At 41.3% G+C, this 21,052-nt stretch overlaps 2 protein-coding genes across 4 annotated transcripts; one reads left to right on the forward strand and one right to left on the reverse strand.

Annotated features, from left to right (window-relative positions):
- Positions 1-1,695: 1,695 nt before the first annotated feature.
- Positions 1,696-3,169, reverse strand: gpr119 (G protein-coupled receptor 119; the record flags this gene model as incomplete). Its single annotated transcript, XM_084028191.1, has 2 exons — positions 1,696-2,384; positions 2,728-3,169. 2 exons carry the CDS (start codon positions 3,167-3,169, stop codon positions 1,696-1,698), a joined length of 1,131 nt encoding a protein of 376 aa, XP_083884317.1.
- A 6,095-nt stretch (positions 3,170-9,264) lies between these two features.
- Positions 9,265-20,609, forward strand: slc25a14 (solute carrier family 25 member 14). Of its 3 annotated transcripts, none has more exons than XM_084029598.1 (9): positions 9,265-9,402; positions 10,261-10,371; positions 11,326-11,464; positions 12,660-12,754; positions 13,932-14,017; positions 14,535-14,630; positions 15,072-15,196; positions 15,281-15,494; positions 16,330-20,609. In XM_084029598.1, exons 2-9 carry the CDS (start codon positions 10,308-10,310, stop codon positions 16,369-16,371), a joined length of 861 nt encoding a protein of 286 aa, XP_083885724.1. In that variant the 5' UTR covers positions 9,265-9,402; positions 10,261-10,307; the 3' UTR covers positions 16,372-20,609. The 3 variants fall into 3 exon arrangements, with proteins under 3 accessions (XP_083885724.1, XP_083885725.1, XP_083885723.1); XM_084029599.1 differs by having other exon boundaries at positions 9,312-9,402; positions 10,218-10,371; XM_084029597.1 differs by lacking the exon at positions 9,265-9,402 and having other exon boundaries at positions 9,436-10,371.
- The last annotated feature ends 443 nt before the right edge of the window (positions 20,610-21,052 follow it).

Here is a 21,052-nt window from a genome sequence, read left to right on the forward strand (position 1 = left end):
ATTCAAGTGTTTTCAAGGATTTCCAGCACCCGTAACCCTGAAAGGAGTACGGAATTGGGACTTAATGCTGAGAATACTTCCATTATGTTCATGCATTATTCCAAGGTGGAAGGGTTACGTTCAAGAACACCAAACAGGCAAAGAAAGGGTTTATTTTAAGTTTGCCTAAACCTAAAGGTGTGTGTGTGTGTGTGTGTGTGTGTGTGTGTGTGTGTGTGTGTGTGTGTGTGTGTGTGTGTGTGTGTGTGTGTGTGTGTGTGTGTGCGTGCGTGCGTGCATAATGTTTGGCTTCCTGCATGCGGCCTGTCCGTCTAAAGTAAATGTTAGCTATCTGCTCATCACTGACTGGATCTGCTTTGTTGATACAGGCCGATATTTATCAAGACTCAAGCAGCCGGGAAGTTTCCATGAGCGAGTATCCAGCAGCTCTATGAAATATATCGAGCACGCTTCGACAAACAGAACCATATCTGACGACCGTTAAAGTTTTAAGCTAAATCACATGGACGTAATAAAGCCTCGTTTGCACCGAGTCACAGGTTCCAGTCTGTCTCGTGACCTTTGCTGCCTCAGTTCGAGATAACAAACGGCAAAATAAATGTATTTATTCTTCTGGTCGTTAGCGTTCTTAACTTCACCATTAGCTTTGGTATCTCTGAGGGTAAAACAATTATGTATGTTGAAGCTGGAGATTGTTCCATTTAATTAAGCATAAGTTTACAGTTTTGTTAGCAAACGCCTTTTCTTTTTGTCAAAGCTTCAAAATTCACAATTGTAATTTTAATTTTACTTAAATAAAATGATGTTGCCTTTGAAGAAAAACAAACAAAAAAAGAAGAAATAAAAAGCTAACATGAACTAGCTAGCTAGTCTAAGGTAACCGAGGCTGCAAACAAACTACACCAAGCAAAAATTCACCAGAGAGATATTTACTGCCGTATTTTTATATTGCAGGACGAAAAGTTAAATCTTTTTGTGTTAACCACAGAAATTTCCAACATTTCTGTCATCTAACCAAAAATGATTAAAAAAAAACAGTGTCCCAGTTTTAAATTTTCACTTTGGAGTCAAAACACCTTTTACCAACAAAGAACACAAGTAAAAACAAACACTGGCGTCGATTAGACACAAATTAATTTTATTTTTATAACATCACAGCCTACAGCGTCCTCGGTGAATCCCTGCAGACCAGCAGACTTGCAGTATAAAGGTTGCAAAGCGTCAGTGAGCCCCCCCCCCCACCCCCCCCCCCCCCGGTCCCGCAGCACGACTGGTCTGGATTCTTGTGGACTGATGAGGAACACACGTCAGAGTCTGTGAAACTGGACTGTTTCCTGTGACCCCTCTGGTTTCACTGGGAACGTTGGACCAAACCCTTTAGATGATACGAGTCTCCAACCAGCACACACTCTGCATTCTGTCTAATGACCATCAGGAGACCTGGATTTGCCGCCTGGCTGATTAAAACTGTTGTGGCATATTTAGGGAATCCATCCATCGATCGTCTACCGCTTATCCTGTATTCAGGATCGTGTTTGGGGCTGGAGCCGATCCCAGCTGACGTTGGGCGAAGGCAGGGTTCACCTGGACAGGTAACCAGTCTATCACAGGGCTATTTAATCCTTCTTTGCAAAATTGACAAACTCATCCAGTCCCACATCATAATATCCACAAGAACACTTTGTTCGCTGTCTTTCACACATTGGTCGTGGCGGATATCGGTGCAGCGTGAGCCTTGTGGTTGCTGGCAGTCGGCCCCAGCAGCGACGGGTCGAGGGTATCTCCGGCTCCGGACGGCCCAGGTGTCTGCGGGTCACACCTCCCCAGGACGCGTGGCGGTCCAGCCGCTGCCAGCGAGCAGCCTGTGAAGCAAGAGAACATGTCTGCCAACTGCAGCCGCACCTCCCTCTGCCAGAAGGCGTACACCAGAGGGTTGATCAGCGAGTTGGACAGTCCCAGCAGCCACAGATGATTCTCCAAGACGCCGGTGAGTTCGCAGCGTTTACACAGCAGGTGCACGATGCACACCACGAAGAAGGGGCACCAGAGGACCAGGAAGCACCCAACCAGGACCCCCACCGTCCTCAGGGCCTTGACGTTGCTCCAGTAGTGGTGGCCCCTCAGCTGCTGATGATGTGGGTGATGATGCTTGCAGCAGTGCCGGTGGTCCACCGCCAGCGTCCTGGAGCCGGCTTGCCTGTCTTGGCAGATCTGCTTCTGGTGGCTGCAGGCGATCTTCAGGATGTCCAGGTAGATGTAGACGAAGACGGAGAGCACTGGGAAGAAGCAGACACTGAACAAGATGATGATGCCCACCTGGTGGACCACGGAGAAGAAGGCACAGAAGCCAGCGTATCCCTCCGCCTGCAGCTGCCGCACCATGACTGGGGATCAGAGAACGGACGTTATTTACCATAAAACACCACTTTTAGACAAGAAAATGACATCAACCGTCTCTGTAAGTAGAGATGTCCTTCCTTCCCGTTCCAATACCTGAACTTGTTTATAATACATTTTAATAATAAATGTATTCATAAAGCGCTTTCCATCAAAGTGCAGTACAACAAGAGGAATATAAGAGTAAGTAATCAATCAGTAAGTAAGATCAATTAAAAACAATTTGAGTTATGCTTTGAGTCTCACATGTATCGGAGGCCTTTCTGATGGTCTACCTTTGAGTCTCACCTGTAACTGAGGCCTTTCTGATGGTCTACCTTTGAGTCTCACCTGGCAGGAATCCCATAGTGAGGGAGCTGATCCACAGAGCCAGCAGCGACCCGATCGCCGTCCCCTTCCCGGACCGCTGCGAGTACCGCAGGGGCATCTTGATGGCCGCATAGCGGTCCAGCGAGATCAGGAACATGGACACGATGGACGCCGTGCAGGGCGACATCACAAACGCCATTCGCATCAGGCAGCGGGCCTTGCCCTGAGCGGGACGCGTCGTGGCGTTCGCAGGAGTGTACCCGTGGCTCTGAGCGTCGCTGTCAAAGTCCTCCGCGGCGAGGCCCGTGATGGCCACGCCCACCAGGGCGTCGGCCAGCGCCAGGTTCAGGACGAAGCACCAGCTCTGGCTCCTCTTTCTGAGCAGCAGTTTGAGTAGAGTGGCGGCCACCAGCAAGTTGGTGGAGATGATGAGGCACGAGGCGATGCTCAGGATCAGGCCCATCACCCGGGGCCTCGGGTCGCTCTGGGCCATCGGCTCGCTGGAGCTCATGCTAACGGTGGGCTCGGTGCTCGCTTGCCCACTCAAATATGACATGTTGAAAACCCAACCACTTTAAGGTGAAAGCCGACTATTAGAGCCGATGATGCTCAAACACAAACTAGGTTACGATTAAGAACTTCAAGAGCTCAAACACGGGAAGAGGAAGAAGGCGAGATAACAAATCCACAATGTCCAAGTTTAGGAAAGGATCTGTCGCTGAGGCATCCATCCAATTGCGTCCTTAAAATCTCTTCAACTAATGCAGAAGCACAAAACACTTCCAGCGATATCAGCAGGCTGTCCCCTCCCCTCACACACACACACACACACACACATGCATGTCCTCCAGCTGCTCATGCATCGCCTCCCTGGGATCGACCCTTGTCCCGGTCGCCCGCCGAGCCAGAAAATCTCTCCATCATTAATTTACTGTACTTGTCATTTTTAAGCAAGAAAAATATATATTTGTCAAACTAATGCAAGAGAGTTTTTTTCTTTTGGCGCTTATTGCATAAAGTTAGCATAGCCTAGCACCCATCAACCAGACTCCATTCAGAAAACCAGCATTTTAAAAGTAGTTATCTTGTGGTCTTTCAGACGGACCTAACAAAGCATGACTCAGCACTTTTTTGCTGATCACCATCATTATGGAGTTATTTCAGCATCCTTTTCATCTGGTTATTGATCTTAAATCACAGATAAATGCTTAATTCTGGTTCCTCCAGCTGTGGTGAACCAGCCCACGTGGGTCTTGCTAGATCCAGTGAATCCAGCTTGGTGAAATCCACCGAGCACTTCTGATGATGTCATGAACCCAGTAGCAGCAAAAGTGGTTATTCCAGCCGTGATGGAGGAGACCTGGTTGGTGTCTACCTGAGTTTTTTTTCAGTTACATTAGTGGTGTTTATGATATTTTATCCTGTTATTATTTTCAATTAGATCACGTATTTGAAGCCTAACCATTTATTCCCTAAATAAGGTGTTTCATTACCTAAACCTGACTCTCAGTAACAACGTGGCTTTTAATGACTTGTTTGTGTGCAGATTCATTACAAAGAAGTAGATTGTGAACCTGGTGGTCTGCATGAACCTGGTCTCAGTTAAAGTGTAACCCTGCTGTCCTGCTGTGGCTCCCTCAGCAGAGACATCTGGTCTGACAGGACCTTTTTCCACTAAGATTCACACACAAATAGATTTGGCTAATGACGCTCCGTCATTAGCTGCAAACACTCAGAACAACACCTGGCATCCAAAAGCTTCAGTGAGCTTCAGCTGCAGTCTGTGTTTCATGATCAGCCTTAGTAGTGTGTTTTACCAACTGTTTGATGTCTGTTTATTGTTGTTAATAGTCATCTCATCAATACAACGGCGAGGGAGGATGACAATATTCTGAGAAAAACTGATATCTTAGCCATGATGTTAGCATTTAGCTTAAAGCACGGCTGTACCTGAATCCCTCACACCCACTAGCTATAGACTCTAATTCACACAAGGATTTGGTAGCCTTTTTAATCGTCTTTGTTTGTGTGACTAAACTCGCTTTTACACACCGGTGCATGTATAATAATTTCTTCCTTCCTCCCGCACTCGGCTGCAAAACCTTCCTGCCAAAAGATATTTGTGAATTTGTCACAATTCGTTCGGGCTGAAAACGTGCATTTATCGTGAAATCGAATCGGTATCTAACGAGCAGCTGCGAGTTAAACTGGATCGATCAAACTCAAACCTCAACACAACAAGCAGCAACCTGAGAGGAAACATCCTCTCTTTAATCCCCCCACCCCCCCCTCCCTCCCAACAAACCACAATATAGGAATGTTATTCACCCCTGCTAGACCTTTCAGGACCTTTCAAAACAAAAGCGTGGGTCAGCAGTTAATGTGCCCGGTGCCCAGCAGCACCCATGGGATCCTGTTTACACCTCTGCCAACGGCGTCCTCCCAGGATCTGCTCCAAAGAATCAGCGGACTGTTTCTTTTTTCTTCTTTTTTTAAAACCAAAGTGAGGATTTTTTGGAAGGAGAACGTTTCTTCTCTACGGGATTGTTGAGGTGATGATGGAGTGGGTTTGTGGCGTTCGATGGCAGTGGGGATTTAGATGATTTAGGTGCTGCTTCCCAACGCGTCAGCGTGGGTGAGGCCCCGTTTATTGACAACAACATTTACCATCTCGTACTTTAATCTGGTTCTCGTCACACGGAGGAAGGACAAATTTAGTTTATATTATATAAACGAACTGCAAATTACACTGAAATGTTTGTTCACACAAAACGCGTACATTTATTTTTGCCTCGTCTTACTCGGGATCATTTGTGTTTATTCACGGGATCGCCAAGGAAACCGAAACACCATCCCGTCTGGGTTCATGACATCATCATGACCGCATCCAGAGGTGCTCGGTTTGAATTCCACCAAGCTGGATCCACTGGACAGCAGCAGACACATCGGCTGGTTTACTAAAACCTCAGTCTGAGGTTCATTTCAAGACTTTGCTGAACCCAAACCTTTAAAAAGACAACAGAGTGTATAATATTACAAACTCATAGTCTGTCACAAAGAAAAATTTACATAATCAATTAATGTATAATTTTCAATAAGACAATATCTTCCAGTTAAGACTTCCCTTCATGATTACGCCAGTATTCACTTCCTCTTTGTGTTTCCCGTCAGACTGAAGATGTCCTTAAAGAGACGGCTGCTGTCCATGCTGTTGTGCTGTGTTTACTGCGTGGCGTCGCTCTTCTGCCTCCACCCAAACCGCAACAACTGCTTCTCCATCGGAGCTCGGTGAGTCTGCAGGTTGGTTTGTCTGTCTGTTTGTTTGTTTGTGTCGAGGAAAAGAGCTAAAGGAAAATGTGATTGGTGGTCAGTTTAGTTTGGAGCGATCGATGCTGAAATAACTCCATCATGATGGTGATCAATAAAAGGTGTGAAGTTATGCTTTGTTAGGTCTGTCTGCAAGACCACAAGATAACTACTTTTAAAACACTGGTTTTCTGAATGGAGTCTGGTTGATGGGTGCTAGGCTTTGCTAACATTGTAGCTGCTCTTTAAACACATAAGGTCGTCTAGACATAAATACGGCAGAGAGCTTGTTGTTTCTTACAAGATTTGACCAATAATGTCGTTTTGGAGCGTTTATTTTTGTTAAAAAACGTTTTAAAAGCAGACAGGTTTGTGTATTTTCTGTGTAGGTGCATAAATCTTCTCGGTTCATGTTTCACTCTCAGGAATGTGGCGTCGGTCGTCCAGCAGCTCTACCAGCGCGTCATCCGCCTGCTGCGGACCGCTCTCTGATCCACAGCGCCCCCCTGTGTTTGAACAGAGAACACACCACACAGAAGAAGAAGCGTTTGGACCGTCACCACGCCAGTTCCCTCTGGTTCTCTCTGGCTGTAGATTTCAGACGAAGAGCATCTGATTCTGAACATGTTTATTTTTTTACTGACGTAGATTTACGTCTGCTGTGTGAGGCCGAGTGAGGTAGAGGCGACGGAAATGGATTTCCAAGCCGTGTTTGCTGCATGGAGGTTAAAGTTGAAATTAAAGTATTTTACGCCCGTTTTGCACCTTTTTAACAACAATTAGTTTTCTTCCTGGAAAACGTTTACATCAGCTAGCACCGACTACTTGTCCCGCCTGCCGGTCCGGTTTTTACTCTGGAATACATCACGATACTCGGCGAGGTTGCGTTGTTGCTGGCAGCTTTATTACTTTTATGTTTATACAAACATAATATTAGATGTCTCCACGGGGTCGAAAGCGGTGAAAGCCAACGTTCACAAATTAACTCTAAAGTTAAGATGTGAAAGACAATGTAGCCTAACACGCAAAAAGTATGTTTACGTTCTGGCCGTCCGTTTCCACGACGATGGTGTTTCGGTGGGCAGCAAATGTAAACTTTTGGAAAATCGGTTCCAGAGTGGAATGTTTGGAAAATGCGGCTTTGAATCTTCGAATCTTCGAATCGACTTCGGAACTTTGAATGCGCGGCATAAACTAGCAAAACCTGGTCCCCGTGGAAACAGTGACATCACAGCTCGGTTTACGTTTGCAGTGAAACGGCCGTGAAGAAGATGATGCTAGCGACGTTTGTGTCGTTGTCTCCGATACGTTAACGATCCACTGCATCATCACTGTGATCAGCTGACGGATAATTTACCTGAACACCTGAAGGGCTCTCTGGTAGAAAGCTTCACCGCCACCTACTGGCCTGGCGTGCACACTGCAGTGTATTAGGTCCGAGATTTTTTTGCAGATCCGTGTGAATTGTTTTCAACACAATGTCGTCTAAACGCGGAACTTTTTGAAAAACGCAAAAGAAAAACGTCCATGTTTCTTACCGAGACCGTCGTCATAGAAACGTAGCCTGGAAGGGACGACAGGCAGCATGAAATCTAAAACCACTTAAACCAAACTTAAATGCAAAAAAAAAAAATTGTACTTAACTGTAATAAAAATATGTACGGGAGAGGATTAATGTCAAATGTGATTTATTAATATTTTTTAGTTCTAAATTCAAAGTCTTTAAAAGAAGTTTTATGTGACTCAAATATGCAAATAAAATAAAAATGATTAATTCATTATAAATCAGATGAAATTATAAGAAGAGCTCATTCAATCATTTTCAATATAATTTGAAAATGGAGGTATTAAGTTATATAACATATAGAACTTTGTTTTCTAAGTTCAGGCAACTAAATCTACTTTAAAAGCTTGATCCATCAAGTTTAATTGCTTGATCCATTTAACAAACAAACACGTTTCTCACTTAGTTGCTCATGCTGAGTAGACTCTTTAGTTTTGGTATCATTCATGCACTTATTTTGAGATATCTCTGAGATGTGTGCATCCACGTCGATGCGCTTTGAGGTGAATGGAATTCAGTTTGTGGTGCTGCTCACGGCAAAGAGAAATGTTTCTTTTTGTTTGTAGACTCGAAGAAGAGAAAAACAACAGCAAGGTGTCCTTATGTCGATGTTGGTTTGCATCGCACAGTAAATAAACATCACATGAGGTGACGTGATCCATGACTTCAACTCAAGCTCCTTTTTCTCACCATGAACAGTTTGTACGAATACTATCATCATTTAGATACTGTAGGCAGACCCACTGTGATATTTCCTCAAATAAAACAAAAATATTTTCTTTTTTTTAAAAGTCTGAGTGTCGTCTTTACATCATCTATCATTTCTTCTATCAATTAACTTCACTGGGACAGATGCATGAATATATTTTATTTATTTAAATATGCCTGCCCTCAAACATACGACTGGGATGGCCCAAATATTGGAAACACCTCTATTATTATCATTATTATTATTATTATTATTATTATTATTATTATTATTATTATTATTATTATTATTATTAACATAACTATGTGGTAGTTTTTATTATGCATCTTATGTTGTGCATTATGTTTTTATTGGATTTTATCAAGTGTGTTCTCTTTTCTTAATTTTAAATTAATAATGGAATTTTATCGCTGTTTTTTATTATTATTATTATTATTATTGTTATTATTATGATATTTGAATACCCCAAAAAGTGCTTTATAAGTCCAATGAATTATTTGTATTGTTATTTGTACATAAGTTATCAAATTCCCTGTTTTTATGTTCATTCTAAGTATATTTTTCTTTATTATGCTGCATTTTTTAAATGAAAGTTGCTATAGAAACTTTATTATAATTCGAATTATTTTTATTAGTCCATTTATTAGTGCGTTTTAGTGGCATTCACTGTTTTTATGTTTCTTCTATTTTCCTTTCTTATGCTGCATTTCTTTGATGAAATGTACTATATAATTGTTTAATTACTCAGTTTGTTTTATTTAGCTGTTTTTATATTCCTTTTAAGTATATTTCCCTTTATTACGAAGCACTTTGTGCTGCATTTCTTGTATGAAAAGGTATTGTTATTATTATTATGTATTGGCAGAGGCCGTTATGTCGGGGCTGAACAACAGGTAGACCAGTAGGTGGCAGTAAAGCAACACTGAAGATCGTCAGCTGCCGATAAACGTCCGAGAGAAGAAGAACGTGTTCGTTTAGCGTTTGACATTAGCTGAAATGAGAAGCTAACGGTGGCAAGCGAGAAGTTTTCCGGTGACACTTTTATTGAAGTCGGGCTAGAAGTCATGGGAAACCGAGTCAAGTAGCAGGTCGCGGATTTTATCGTTGACACCACCAGGTACGTGACACACATAGTTGCCGCATGTGACGGCAACTATAAGTTGTGATGATGGCTCGTAATCTCCACAAGTGTTAGCCGACTAGCCATTAGCCCAGCCCTTAGCCTAGCTTCGAGCTAACGTCAGAAACAGTTCAAAGCACGATTTTCAGCTTTTAAAATGTTGTCACTGTAATAAATAGAATGCTTTGTACATGTTTAATCAAGCAGCGTCTCATTTGATCATATGACTAACTATATTAATCAACTTAATGTAATTATCGTGACACTTGCTACCGCCGAACTGTCAACAGTGTGTTTCTTTGCTCTCCTGGTGCGCCAGCCAATGGAATCGCTTTAAAATGTGATTGACGGAACTCACAGCCAATAGAGCGACCCCGCAACAAATACGATATCTCTCTCGCTGCCTTCGCGTGGTATCGGAATTATGGTAAATACGTGTTGCTGACTCGGAATTTTGCACATATACATCGGAATTACGAATTACGAATGGAAACGTTATAGTTTTGATATCCGAGTTCCCGAGTCCGGGAGACCAGAACCCGTTTAAAAAGAGGACAGATTCAGTTCCCGGATGGAACGTAATCGTACGAAGTCGGAAGTAGGATGTTCCGAGTGGTGCATGAAGGCATCATCGCTCCGCGGCGTTTCGGCGTGCATTGCGCGTCTCTTTCCGGCGCATTTTTTTTCTCTCTCGCTGGGATGCTGATGCTGCGGCTGAGGCACGTCGTCGACCCGTAGCAGCAGCATCGCTTCGACTCTCCCCGATGTATCTCGCCATGTTGTCCCACTGCTGCTGTGTGCGGCTGCAGCAGACCTGCGTTGACCTCTGCCTGTTCGGCCTGCTGGTGTTTCTAGCCGGGCTGCAGCAGGCGGACGCGGCGGAGTCGGCTTCATCCGCGGAGATGGTCAGCCTCAACTGGAAGCCGTTCATCTACGGAGGGATGGCCTCGATCGTCGCAGAATTCGGTAGGATGCACCACGACACTGCATATTGGTTTTTGTGGGGGGTTATCAGTGACGTTGTTAGGCCCATTTTAGGGGTGCTGGAGCTACCCCAATATAATTTGGCTTTTTATTTATTTATTATTAGATTTTTGTTGTTGTCTTTATTTACAGAATAAGCTCATAGTGATGGGGTAAACATAGAGTTTTAGGATTATACCATAGTTTATAGAAAGAAGACACTGTATCCCCATTTAGATGTAATAAATACAGAATACATACATACACAATGTAGTTATTTTGGGTAAAGTTCATATTTATGTTTCATTTTGACCTTTAAAACCAGGCTTGGTTTATTCTACTGTATACTTTATGACAGAAACATGACTGAGCAGAATCACCCTCTGATTGAGCCAATCTACAGGACAGTAATCGGTGTAATTAAAGTACATTCTTTAGACCTGCAGCTTATCTAATGGAGAGAGGAATTAGCTACGGTATCACTTTAAGACACATTAACATAATCAGGATCTAAGCATGCAGCTTTAATGTGTCTTAAAGTCAACATGACAGTAACTCTTGTTACTAGCTGGACTTCACTGGTTGTTGTGTAGTTCTAATACAGCAGTAGTTCTAGTAGTACGGCACAGTCTGACAAATACGCTTTACAGAAATGCTTCTTTCTAAAAAGTATATCTTTCATCACTATGAGATTATTCTGAAAATAAAGACTATATATATGCACACACACACAGTGGTGTAGTGGAGGGTATACGCAGGTATACGGGGTATACCCACTTCTTTTTCTGGTGGTTTACAGTATACCCACTTATCAGCCAGAAAGCCATTGGCCGTATTAATTATACAGTTTATCAATGCATCCTCACTAACGAGTCGTTATCATCCATCAACATTTCTATGACTCCTGTCACCTTAATGTAATTTGTTCCAGTAAATTCTTATATTCTGAATCCTCAGGGACCTTCCCCATCGACCTGACGAAGACCCGGCTCCAAGTCCAGGGTCAGTCCCAGTACACGGAGGTCCGCTACCGAGGAATGTTCCACGCTCTCTTCAGGATCGGCAAGGAGGAGGGCGTCCGAGCGCTCTACTCCGGGTACGCAGCAGCTTCTTCTTCACCTCTTTAGACGCTTTACACAGAGAACCTGCAGGGACCAGGATCTAGATCAAGTCGCCATTGTACCCCCAAAACATGTCCCGGTCTCGTGTACAAACAGGAACCGGAAGATACAATCAGTTTATCGGGGTGAATTTTTATTATCGGGAAAAAATGGTCGGCTTGAAGAAGCAATCATGGAAGTACGACCGCGTATTAGGGCCACTGTAGAATGTTTACCGTTGCTATGACAACAAGTGGAGTCTCTTTTTGTTTTTTGCAAGAGCTACAAACAGCTAGCAAACCGTCTGTTTTTAATGAGTCCAGTGAGATCCTCCAGAGCTAGAGTATAGACGGGCTTCACCGCCGGGTCACAGACCGTCAAATTATGTTTGTTTGTTTTAAGAAACGTCTCATCAGACGTCAGAAGTCAAAAGAGTTTTCTTTTGTGGGGAATCAGACATTTTAGGCCGCGTCCACACGTACCAAAATTATCTTTTTCCCCCAGTTTTCCTTGGCGTCGTTTCCAAACGAATCCCCTGTAGACGAGCGCGCTGTAGTACATATCCCAGGTCTGTATGTGGCGCTGTTTCTGCTAGAAAATACACCAAAATGGAGAAGAAGAGACAGCCTGTGAATGAAGCTTGCTTGCTGTATAGAAACATAGACAGTAGAAGAAGAAACCAAATCCTTTTTAGTTCAGAGTAGCGGCAGAGGAGCAGAATATGTTGCCATAGTAACCCAAATAGGTTCAATATCTGCTGCAGCAGGATCACAAGCATGTAGGCCGCCGCCGCCGTTGTTGTTGTTATGAGACGTCCCAGGGGGCGGGGTGATGACATCATCGTATGCGTATTTGCCGTACACATGAAACGGAGGGGCGACATTTTGACCTTTCCACCCTGGACCTGGTTCCTCAAAAGTGCGTTTACACCAAGAACTCTGGATCCTTAACGATGTTGCTTCCAAACGGGTTTCCACCCGACACTATTTTGTTGCCGCACCACAGCGGCTACCGAAGCTTAGCACCGCCCACAACCGTTGTGATTGGTTGAAAGAAATACAAACCAGCCTGGGCTTCTGCGGTGCAGACGGGCCGGCAAAGCCAGACTATAGAGGCCTGATATCTCGCCGTAGAGGTGAAACGGTGACGATGAGACGACGTAGTGATCAGCATCCCTCTCTCTCTCCTCAGCATCTCTCCGGCGCTGCTGAGACAAGCCTCCTACGGGACCATCAAGATCGGGACATACAACTCTCTGAAGAGGCTGTTCGTCACGCACCCAGAAGGTGAGCGCTGAGCACTTCCTGCCTCACTTCCTGTCTCCACGGCTCCCGTGAGCTCGTTTATCATCCCAACGAGAAGAAGACTGTTATTCTTTCATTCACAGACTGGAGACTTTGAGATCAGCAGAAGGACGATCGATTAAATTACGGGATTATTCTGACTGAAGTACTGATTCTACTTCTCTACTCCAGTAAAAGTGCTGACATGTACTCAAAGTAGAAAGTAAAAGTACATTTCTAAGACTAACTGAATCTCTCGTCATATATAAAACAAAAAATCGATAATTCTCCTCAAATGCATTGAAACTGAAGTAACGAGCCTGTTTATGAAAATGTGAGGAGAAGAAAGTTCAGAGGTTTGTTTTAACTTGTCGGGAGGAAACGTACAGATACCTGATCATTGTACTTAAGTACAGTAACCAAGTATTTGTAAGGGTTGGCACGGTTGCTGGAAATCATTGAAAACGCTTGAATTTTTGTGTGGTGTTTTTAAGGTTTGAAAAGTGCTTGGATGTAGCATAAAGTTCTTGAAAGTGCTTGAAATAAGGTACTACTTTACTCAGATGAGGACCTAACACTTGTTCTATTTTTAGCTCTTACTTTATCAGCAATGATACGTTGTGGTTTCTTTGTTTCCTTCTTTTGACAAATGTACTTATTGTAAGTCTTTTTGGTCAAAAGCGTCTGCTAAATGACCTAAATGTAAATATCTGTTCTATGTAATGACATGATATATAAGAGAAAAGCAGATCTCCATATTTGAGGGACTGAAAACAGCATTTTCTGACATTTCTGCATGAAAAATGACTTTTGATGATGACTTGATGATGAAAATAGTTGGTGATTATATTTCTGTGGATCTGTTAGTGGAATTAGTTTTCCTTTCATTTGTGGTCCTTCTGTAAAAAGCTGTCTCCAAACATCATGTTGGTTGTTTAGAGGACAATAACATCTCATTTAATGTGATAATAATAAGTAGACTGTATACTGAGGATTGATACACATATGGAGTTTACCACAGCTGGAAGGTGCTGGAAGGGCATGGAAATGTACCTTGAAGTGCTTGACTTTGGAGAAGGCGGAGGAGCCTTTTATTGTACTTGTCTCGTATATAAAACAGCTGAATTATTTAATGCTATTGTTTGTGTTATTAATCAATAAATGTCGTCTCTCCTGCCAGATGAGACGATGGTCATCAACGTCTTCTGTGGCGTCGTGTCCGGCGTCCTGTCCTCGTCTCTGGCCAACCCCACCGACGTCCTCAAGGTGGCGCTCAACTTGCATATCTGTTCACCAGTAGATCAACACCCACATCAAGTTCCTGCTACCAAATACACCTTGTATTAATTTCCGTGGTTCTCATGTTCAGTGTCGCATGAAGTAAATGTGGTTTTATGACATAAAAGTCCATTGAAATGTTATTTGAAAAATATTTATTTATTTAAAAAATATTAATTATTCATATTTTTAAATATGTATTGCCTAATTTGTTTATTTCAGGATTTATTTTATAGCCGTAATTATTTATTGAACAATGTTGTTTCATTTATATATTTATATTTAAATCTATTAATATATTTATTGGCTTATGTATTTATTTCAGGATTTATATTTCATAACCTTATTTATCTATTTACTGAAAAACATTGACTCATTCATATATTTGTATTTAAATGTTAATATTTTGCCTGATTTCTTTATTTCGTTATATAAATATATATAAATGTTATTCCGATCGTTATGTGCTAACCTTGTTTGACCGTTGTTGTTGTCTGTGATCCAGATCCGGATGCAGGCTCAGGGCAGTTTGCTTCAAGGCAGCATGATGTCCAACTTCATGAACATCTACCAGACAGAAGGCACCAGAGGGCTGTGGAGAGTGAGTGCTGCACCTCTCCGGTTTGCTTTTAGTCTTTTCCTCATTTTATCTGATCTTGGTCAAAGAAAACCCAAATTATCATCGGGTGTGTTTCCGTTTTAGAAGCCTCTCGCCGTCTCCCTGCTGCAGTACCGCTCTCCACCTGAACCGGCGGAGGGGTGCTGTTTCACTGCAAATAAGTCTTATTAAAAGCTGTTTAATGTGAAATCAAATCACATAAACTAAAGTACGAGGGACATCACATTACTGCTTACCATGAGCATAATAGCAAAACTGATTTTAAGTTCCATTCCGTTACTTTTTCCAAGTCACAATGTTGTTACCGTGACAACATTAGGACAAGAGAAGCTGGAGGCGTGAGAGGAAGACGCAGCTTTCAGCAGCTCGATTATCGTTATCCTGTCACCTCGTCATGTGACGTGTTTTCCTCGCCATCCTCAGGGCGTCATCCCCACGGCACAGCGAGCGGCCATCGTCGTCGGGGTGGAGCTTCCTGTTTATGACATCACCAAGAAGCACCTCCTTCAATCTGGCGCCATGGGAGACACCATCCTGACACATTTTATGTAAGTCTCATAATTCTTGACCTCTCCGTTCGGGTGTGGTGGTCCTGCTCTCTGAGCTTCAGCCCGGTGACCCCGTGTGTTCAGTTCCAGTTTCACGTGTGGCCTGGCGGGGGCGCTGGCCTCCAACCCGGTAGACGTGGTCCGGACCCGTATGATGAACCAGCGGGTGCTGTCTGGGGCCCCCATGTATAAAGGAACCCTGGACGGACTGATGCAGACGTGGAAGAACGAGGGCTTCTTCGCTCTCTACAAGGGGTTCTGGCCCAACTGGCTGCGACTCGGTCCGTGGAACATCATCGTATCCTTTAACGCCCGCAGACCTCTGGTCGCCAAGGCAACCAGACACTCGCTCACACAGATCTGGTCTGTCCCGACTGTGAGGACCATGAAATTATTGGGTTGTACTGACTAGTCAACGCTCATATTTCTGTCTATTCTTTGTGTTTTAAACAGCGATTTCAAGATTATTATCAATGAATGTAATGATTATTTTGATCAATTATTTAATTATTTTTTAATTATTTTATATCGATTTGATTGCTTTTTATCAATTGTTCTTATCAACTTTTTTTTTTACCAATTTACCAATTTAAAATGTTTTAATCCATCTAATGATTATTTTTTCATCAATTCATCTCAAGATTATTTTTGTACTTTTTATTAATTCATTTAACAATTATTTTTAATATAAGTAATGATTGTTTTTTTTATAAATTAAATTACAATTAAAAAAATATTTTTAACAATGTATGTAAAAAAAAATTAATGCTTCCCTCAATAACCTCAAAATTACTTTTTTATCAACTAATTAAACATTATTTTTAGCAATGAAATCCAACTATCATTTATTCATAAATAATTATATATATATATAATTATTTTATCAATTAAATAAATATTTTTTGATTAACTATTCTAACAATTATTTTTTATTCCGGAGTAAATATAACAATTAAATTGTCAAAATTAAATATATAAAAATAAGGGAATATAACTTTTAAATCATTTCTAAAAGTTGCTGGTTTCTGGAGTCGTGATGCAAGCAGAGAGGTGATGTCATCTATTTTTTTTCAGTGTCCTCGTCTCATTCCGTCTCTGAAATGTCTGATTTTCTTCCTCAACACACTCTCCAGTTCTTCATCACCTTCGAGCAGCTGAAGAAGCTGCCGTTTTAACAGGAAACAGGAAGTAGCGGACTGTGTCAGCCGTTACCGGGGAAACGTTTATCACGCTCCCTTCAGATTCATACCAATGATACGATATTACGCATCCGCTCATCCAAATCGTATGTTGACTTCTCTCTGTTTTTTGGTTTTATTTATTGTCACCATGTTTGTGTTTTGGCACCGCTTTAAGGACTGTTGCTATGGTGATGGCTGTCACCGCCGACCTCCCTCGGCTCCGCCGGGCCGCTAAACGTTTGTTTGTAGCAGAAGGATTGAAAGTTTGGACATCCTCTTTTTTTTTTTTTACAGAGAAACAAAGACACTTGTGATTGTTGGGAGAAAAACACGTTTTTAATGTATAATTGTATTATTTTATGAATAAGGCTCAGACCTTGTGGCGTTAAAGAAGACAATAATGTGAAGTTTTGAAGTACTGAAATGTGAGATTTAACTGCTGAATGTGAGGAAGGAGTTCCACAGAGGTTTGACAAACTGACTGTGGCCGTTAGAGAACCGGAGAACATCTGGAGAACTGGAGAACATCTGGAGGTAGAAAGTAAACCCATGTTGGAGGCGGGGAGGGTGCAATGTATGGAGGAACAACGAATAATTCATTTCACAGCATCTTAATTTAAGACTAAACAAATCTCGCCATTATTGGCGACGCCACCAAAACAATGCTCCTTCCAAAAAAAACACAATTTATCCGAATTCTTTTCAATTTGGTAATCTCAGAGAGTATTCCAGGTTTTTCTCATAAATATGTGCATTTTTCCCCGTAGATTTAATCTCAGAATATTCAAGTTTCTTTTTTTTTTCTTGGGGAATTTGTGAAACTTCTGAGATTAAAGTCGTACATTTATGGAAAAAAAACATTCCCAAGATCATGAAATTGACGGACTGAAAGAGTTTTCTTCGTTCTGTTTTTGTGTTCTTTAATGAACATTCTGATATCTGATATCATTCAAAAATATTTAGCATTCGGTGGCTCACGTTACCACGGTGATTTACAATAATGTGGTTACTTGTTTTGTTGTTTTTTGCTTGTTTGTGTTTGTTTTGTTTTTGTTGTAAATTTATGAGTTTTTTCTCATGGATTTACCACTTTTATCTTAATTCTGGGACTAAAATCTCAGAATATGCTAATTTATGAGTTTATAATCTCATTGGATTCAAGTTTATTTAATACATTCAATATTTGTGTGTTTTACATGGAAAAAACTCATAAGTAGAATTTCGGAAAATAAACACGTTTTCTTGTACATGTACCACTTTAAATGTATTTAGAGAATATTCCAAGTTTTTTTTTTTTTTTTTAATTTGTAAATTTTTCTTTCATTTTTGTGACTAAAATCTCAGATTATCTGAGTTCTTTTCTTGCAAATGTCTTTATAATGTGAGAGGATTATATTTTTTTTACATGGAAAAAAACTTTAAGGCATGTTAGTTTCTCTCATACATGTACCATGTAAAATTGAGAGAATATTCAAGTTTTTCTGTTTGTTAACATCCAAACTTTAATCTCAGACAACATTGGGATTATAATCTGGGAGTATTTCCCCTCCGCCGGCTCCATTATTATATTTTTACCTACTTTATTGTTCGTAAGGTGCCGTTGAATGACCCTCGCTGTCAGAAGATGCTCTTTTTAGTCTTTAAATGGGTCCGATTTCTTCTGTTTATTTCCAGAACATCTTAAAGCAACCAATGACGTTTTACTTGAAACGAGCAGAAACGTGAACCAAAGCCTTTGAATGACCAAACGTTCTCTTGGACTTTTATTTTGAAGGAGACGTTCAGTTTGTGTTTCTTCCTGCTGTCGTGGCGTTCGCTGCAGCGTCCCGTTTTGTTACTAGACGAGCTGGTTTGTCCTGTCAATCTGACGTGTGACGCTTCTTCGTCATCGTCGTTGTCATGGTTACAAACGGGAAATGAGCAGCAGCCGGTTTCAAACAAACAAAAACAACTTTCGTGCCAAAAATGCGTCGGTACCACAAAGGTTATTTTCTTTTGTTTGAAGTCTTAAAGAGAGTTCTCAAGTTCTCTGACCCAAGTATGAAAAAAATTATTAATAACTTTTTTAGCTCTTTTTGCGACAAACGATAACCCTCGTATTTATCCGAACTCATGACCTCACGCTATGACCTCACGCTTTCATTCGCCAAAACGTCTCATGTTACATTTACCTCTTTTGATTTGTGGCATTTATTTTGAAATCCTCCTTCTCTTCGTCATAACGCCACAAACACGCCGGATCCTCAACGTGACGCATGTTGAACTTAAAGCTTCGCCATCACATGGCGGCGGGGTTGTTTCCTGTTTCCTGTTTCATGCTCTGAGCAGCAAACGCTCGGTCGTACTTTTGCTTTCAGGAGTTTTCTGGTGAACTAAAGTTACTTTTAATGGATTCCAGTTACAGCGCTGCGCCAAACGGCCAAAAAGCTGATTATTAAAGCCCCGCCTCCTGCTCCATCTGATTGGCTGGGCCGAGTAGGAGGAGAGGCATCGTAACATATTTAAATGAGCTAATGTTTAGATATTTGGAGCAAAGTCGTCCCGTTTCTATGCAAAACAGAAAATAACAGAATGAACTTCATCTGTCGTCAATCTTTGTGTTCATGAAAAAAAATGTGTGTGTGTGTTCACGGTGACATCATCATCTCCCTCTCGTGTGTTTGTGTTGTAAACCACATTTTGATGCTTTAAATTGAGTTTAATCTCTTTTTCTTATTGTTTTTCTGCTTCTTTGTTGTTGTTGTTGTTGATCTGTTTTGACCATTTTAAGAATGAGTTATTTATTTATTTGACCGAACTGTTTAGTCCTCTCCACTGGAAGGTTTTATTTTATTTTTCTGCTCACATATATTTTTTTTATCTGAGCGACTGCATTAAAAGGAATATTTCACCCATCAAACCATCTTGAACCTTCAAGTTTTCTTCTCAGGCAGCTAACGAAGAAACAAAAACACAGAAGTCTTGATGAATCTTACGTCATTTGGCGACCTTTTATTTTGATTGTTGAGAAGTTTTGATTGATGGATTAATTATTGGATTTCGCTGTAAAAATTATAATAAATTGACCAGATCTGAAAGGGTAAAAACATAATAATAATTCCAGTTCTGTTTTAACGGATTAAATGTTCCTCATGAGTTCAAGGTGAGGAGTTTCAATACAAATGTACATGTTGGGGGTGAAGTGTTTCTTTAACAACTCTTATGTAATTAATTCCGTGCATTTAACGGGACTAAACTGAAGGATACTGTAAAGCAGCGTTTAACTCTATTTAAAATACGTCGCTGTTACAGCTGGTTGGTCAGTGATTCGTTGCCGGGTAGGACGCCAGGATTCGCTAACGATGTGTTGTTATCACACTCCTCATTAGCATAAAGGAAACGTGTACGCTTGTTTTTTGTTTGTTTTTTTAACCGATTGTTCAGCACTTTATCCTCCCGAGACGATGGATCGATGGTTTATTCACCGTTTTCACAGCAACTTCCTCTTTTTGTGCCTCAATCAAGTCTGTTTGGGTTTTTTTTTTTTTTTTTAGCCACTAAGCAAAAACTCTGCGAAGACGTCGACATCATTCCTCCTTAATCGACTGTGCCGCATGTAGGTTTAAAAAACATCACCTCACACTTTGATCACGATGCTTCAGGCAAAATGTTTGTTTTTTTTAAGAGGCAAATCGTAATCCGACAGTCTACGACGGCATGTTAGGGTAAAAATAAGAAACCGGAGGGTAATTTTATGAGAAAAAAACTCACACATTTACGAGAAATAAACTTTGCCTGCAGTGGGCGACATAATCAAACTACACTCTGCAGTCGGATTTAGCGATCTCTATGCTGACGATGATCTGGTGATTCAGAGCTAAAACCTCCAGTATTTCCTCTTTTTCAAATATGTGAGTTTTTTCTCGGAAATAAACCCCTTAAATTTCAGAAATAAAATAACTTTACGACTTTAATCTAGAAAGTTCAGAGTTTTTTTTTTTTTTAACCTTAAATGGCCCCAACTCGCCATCATAGACGTTCTGACTGGACGATAAAAAAACAAATTGGACATTTTCTCTGATCTCTTTTGCACTTTGGTGTGTCATCGCTGTCTATAACATTTTAAGCTTCTTCACTCGATGATTTAATGGTGGTATGTTTTTCTAAGTGGGGAGTATTTTACGTCTTCGGGTTTGGCCTTTCTATCAATTCAATGTTCACTCAAATAAAATAAACTTGTGATTGTTTCTGTACCAGTTTGTGTCTTCTTGTCTCTGTCAACTTCCTGGATTTTAATTTTTAAAAACCGTAATCTTCGGTATTTTTCAACCAAGTGACTAATGTGGACACAGCGTCCGCTCTTCGGAGGCTGCGTCTGAGGACCTGAATGCATCACGGTGGGCTGAGACTCAGCCATCCAACATAAAAGATTCCTTCAAATGCAGCTCAGAAACGCGGCCTTCTTTTCTTTTTTTTTCTTTTTTTTTTATAACTCTTTTTATTGAAAAATCAGGGATCAGCATCCATAAATTGACAGTATGGTTACAAAAGATTTTTCTTTTTTAACACTTGAACACATTTAAACCCCCCCCCCCCCCCTCCAAACCCTCCCCCCACCCTGACTGGACCAAAACAATAAATAATGAAATAGATAATAAGAATAAAATGACAGAAACTGTACCAACAATGGACCTTA

This window comes from Eutrigla gurnardus (assembly GCF_963514095.1).
Source record: "Eutrigla gurnardus genome assembly, chromosome: 15".
In the NCBI taxonomy this organism is placed as follows: Eukaryota; Metazoa; Chordata; class Actinopteri; order Perciformes; family Triglidae; genus Eutrigla; species Eutrigla gurnardus.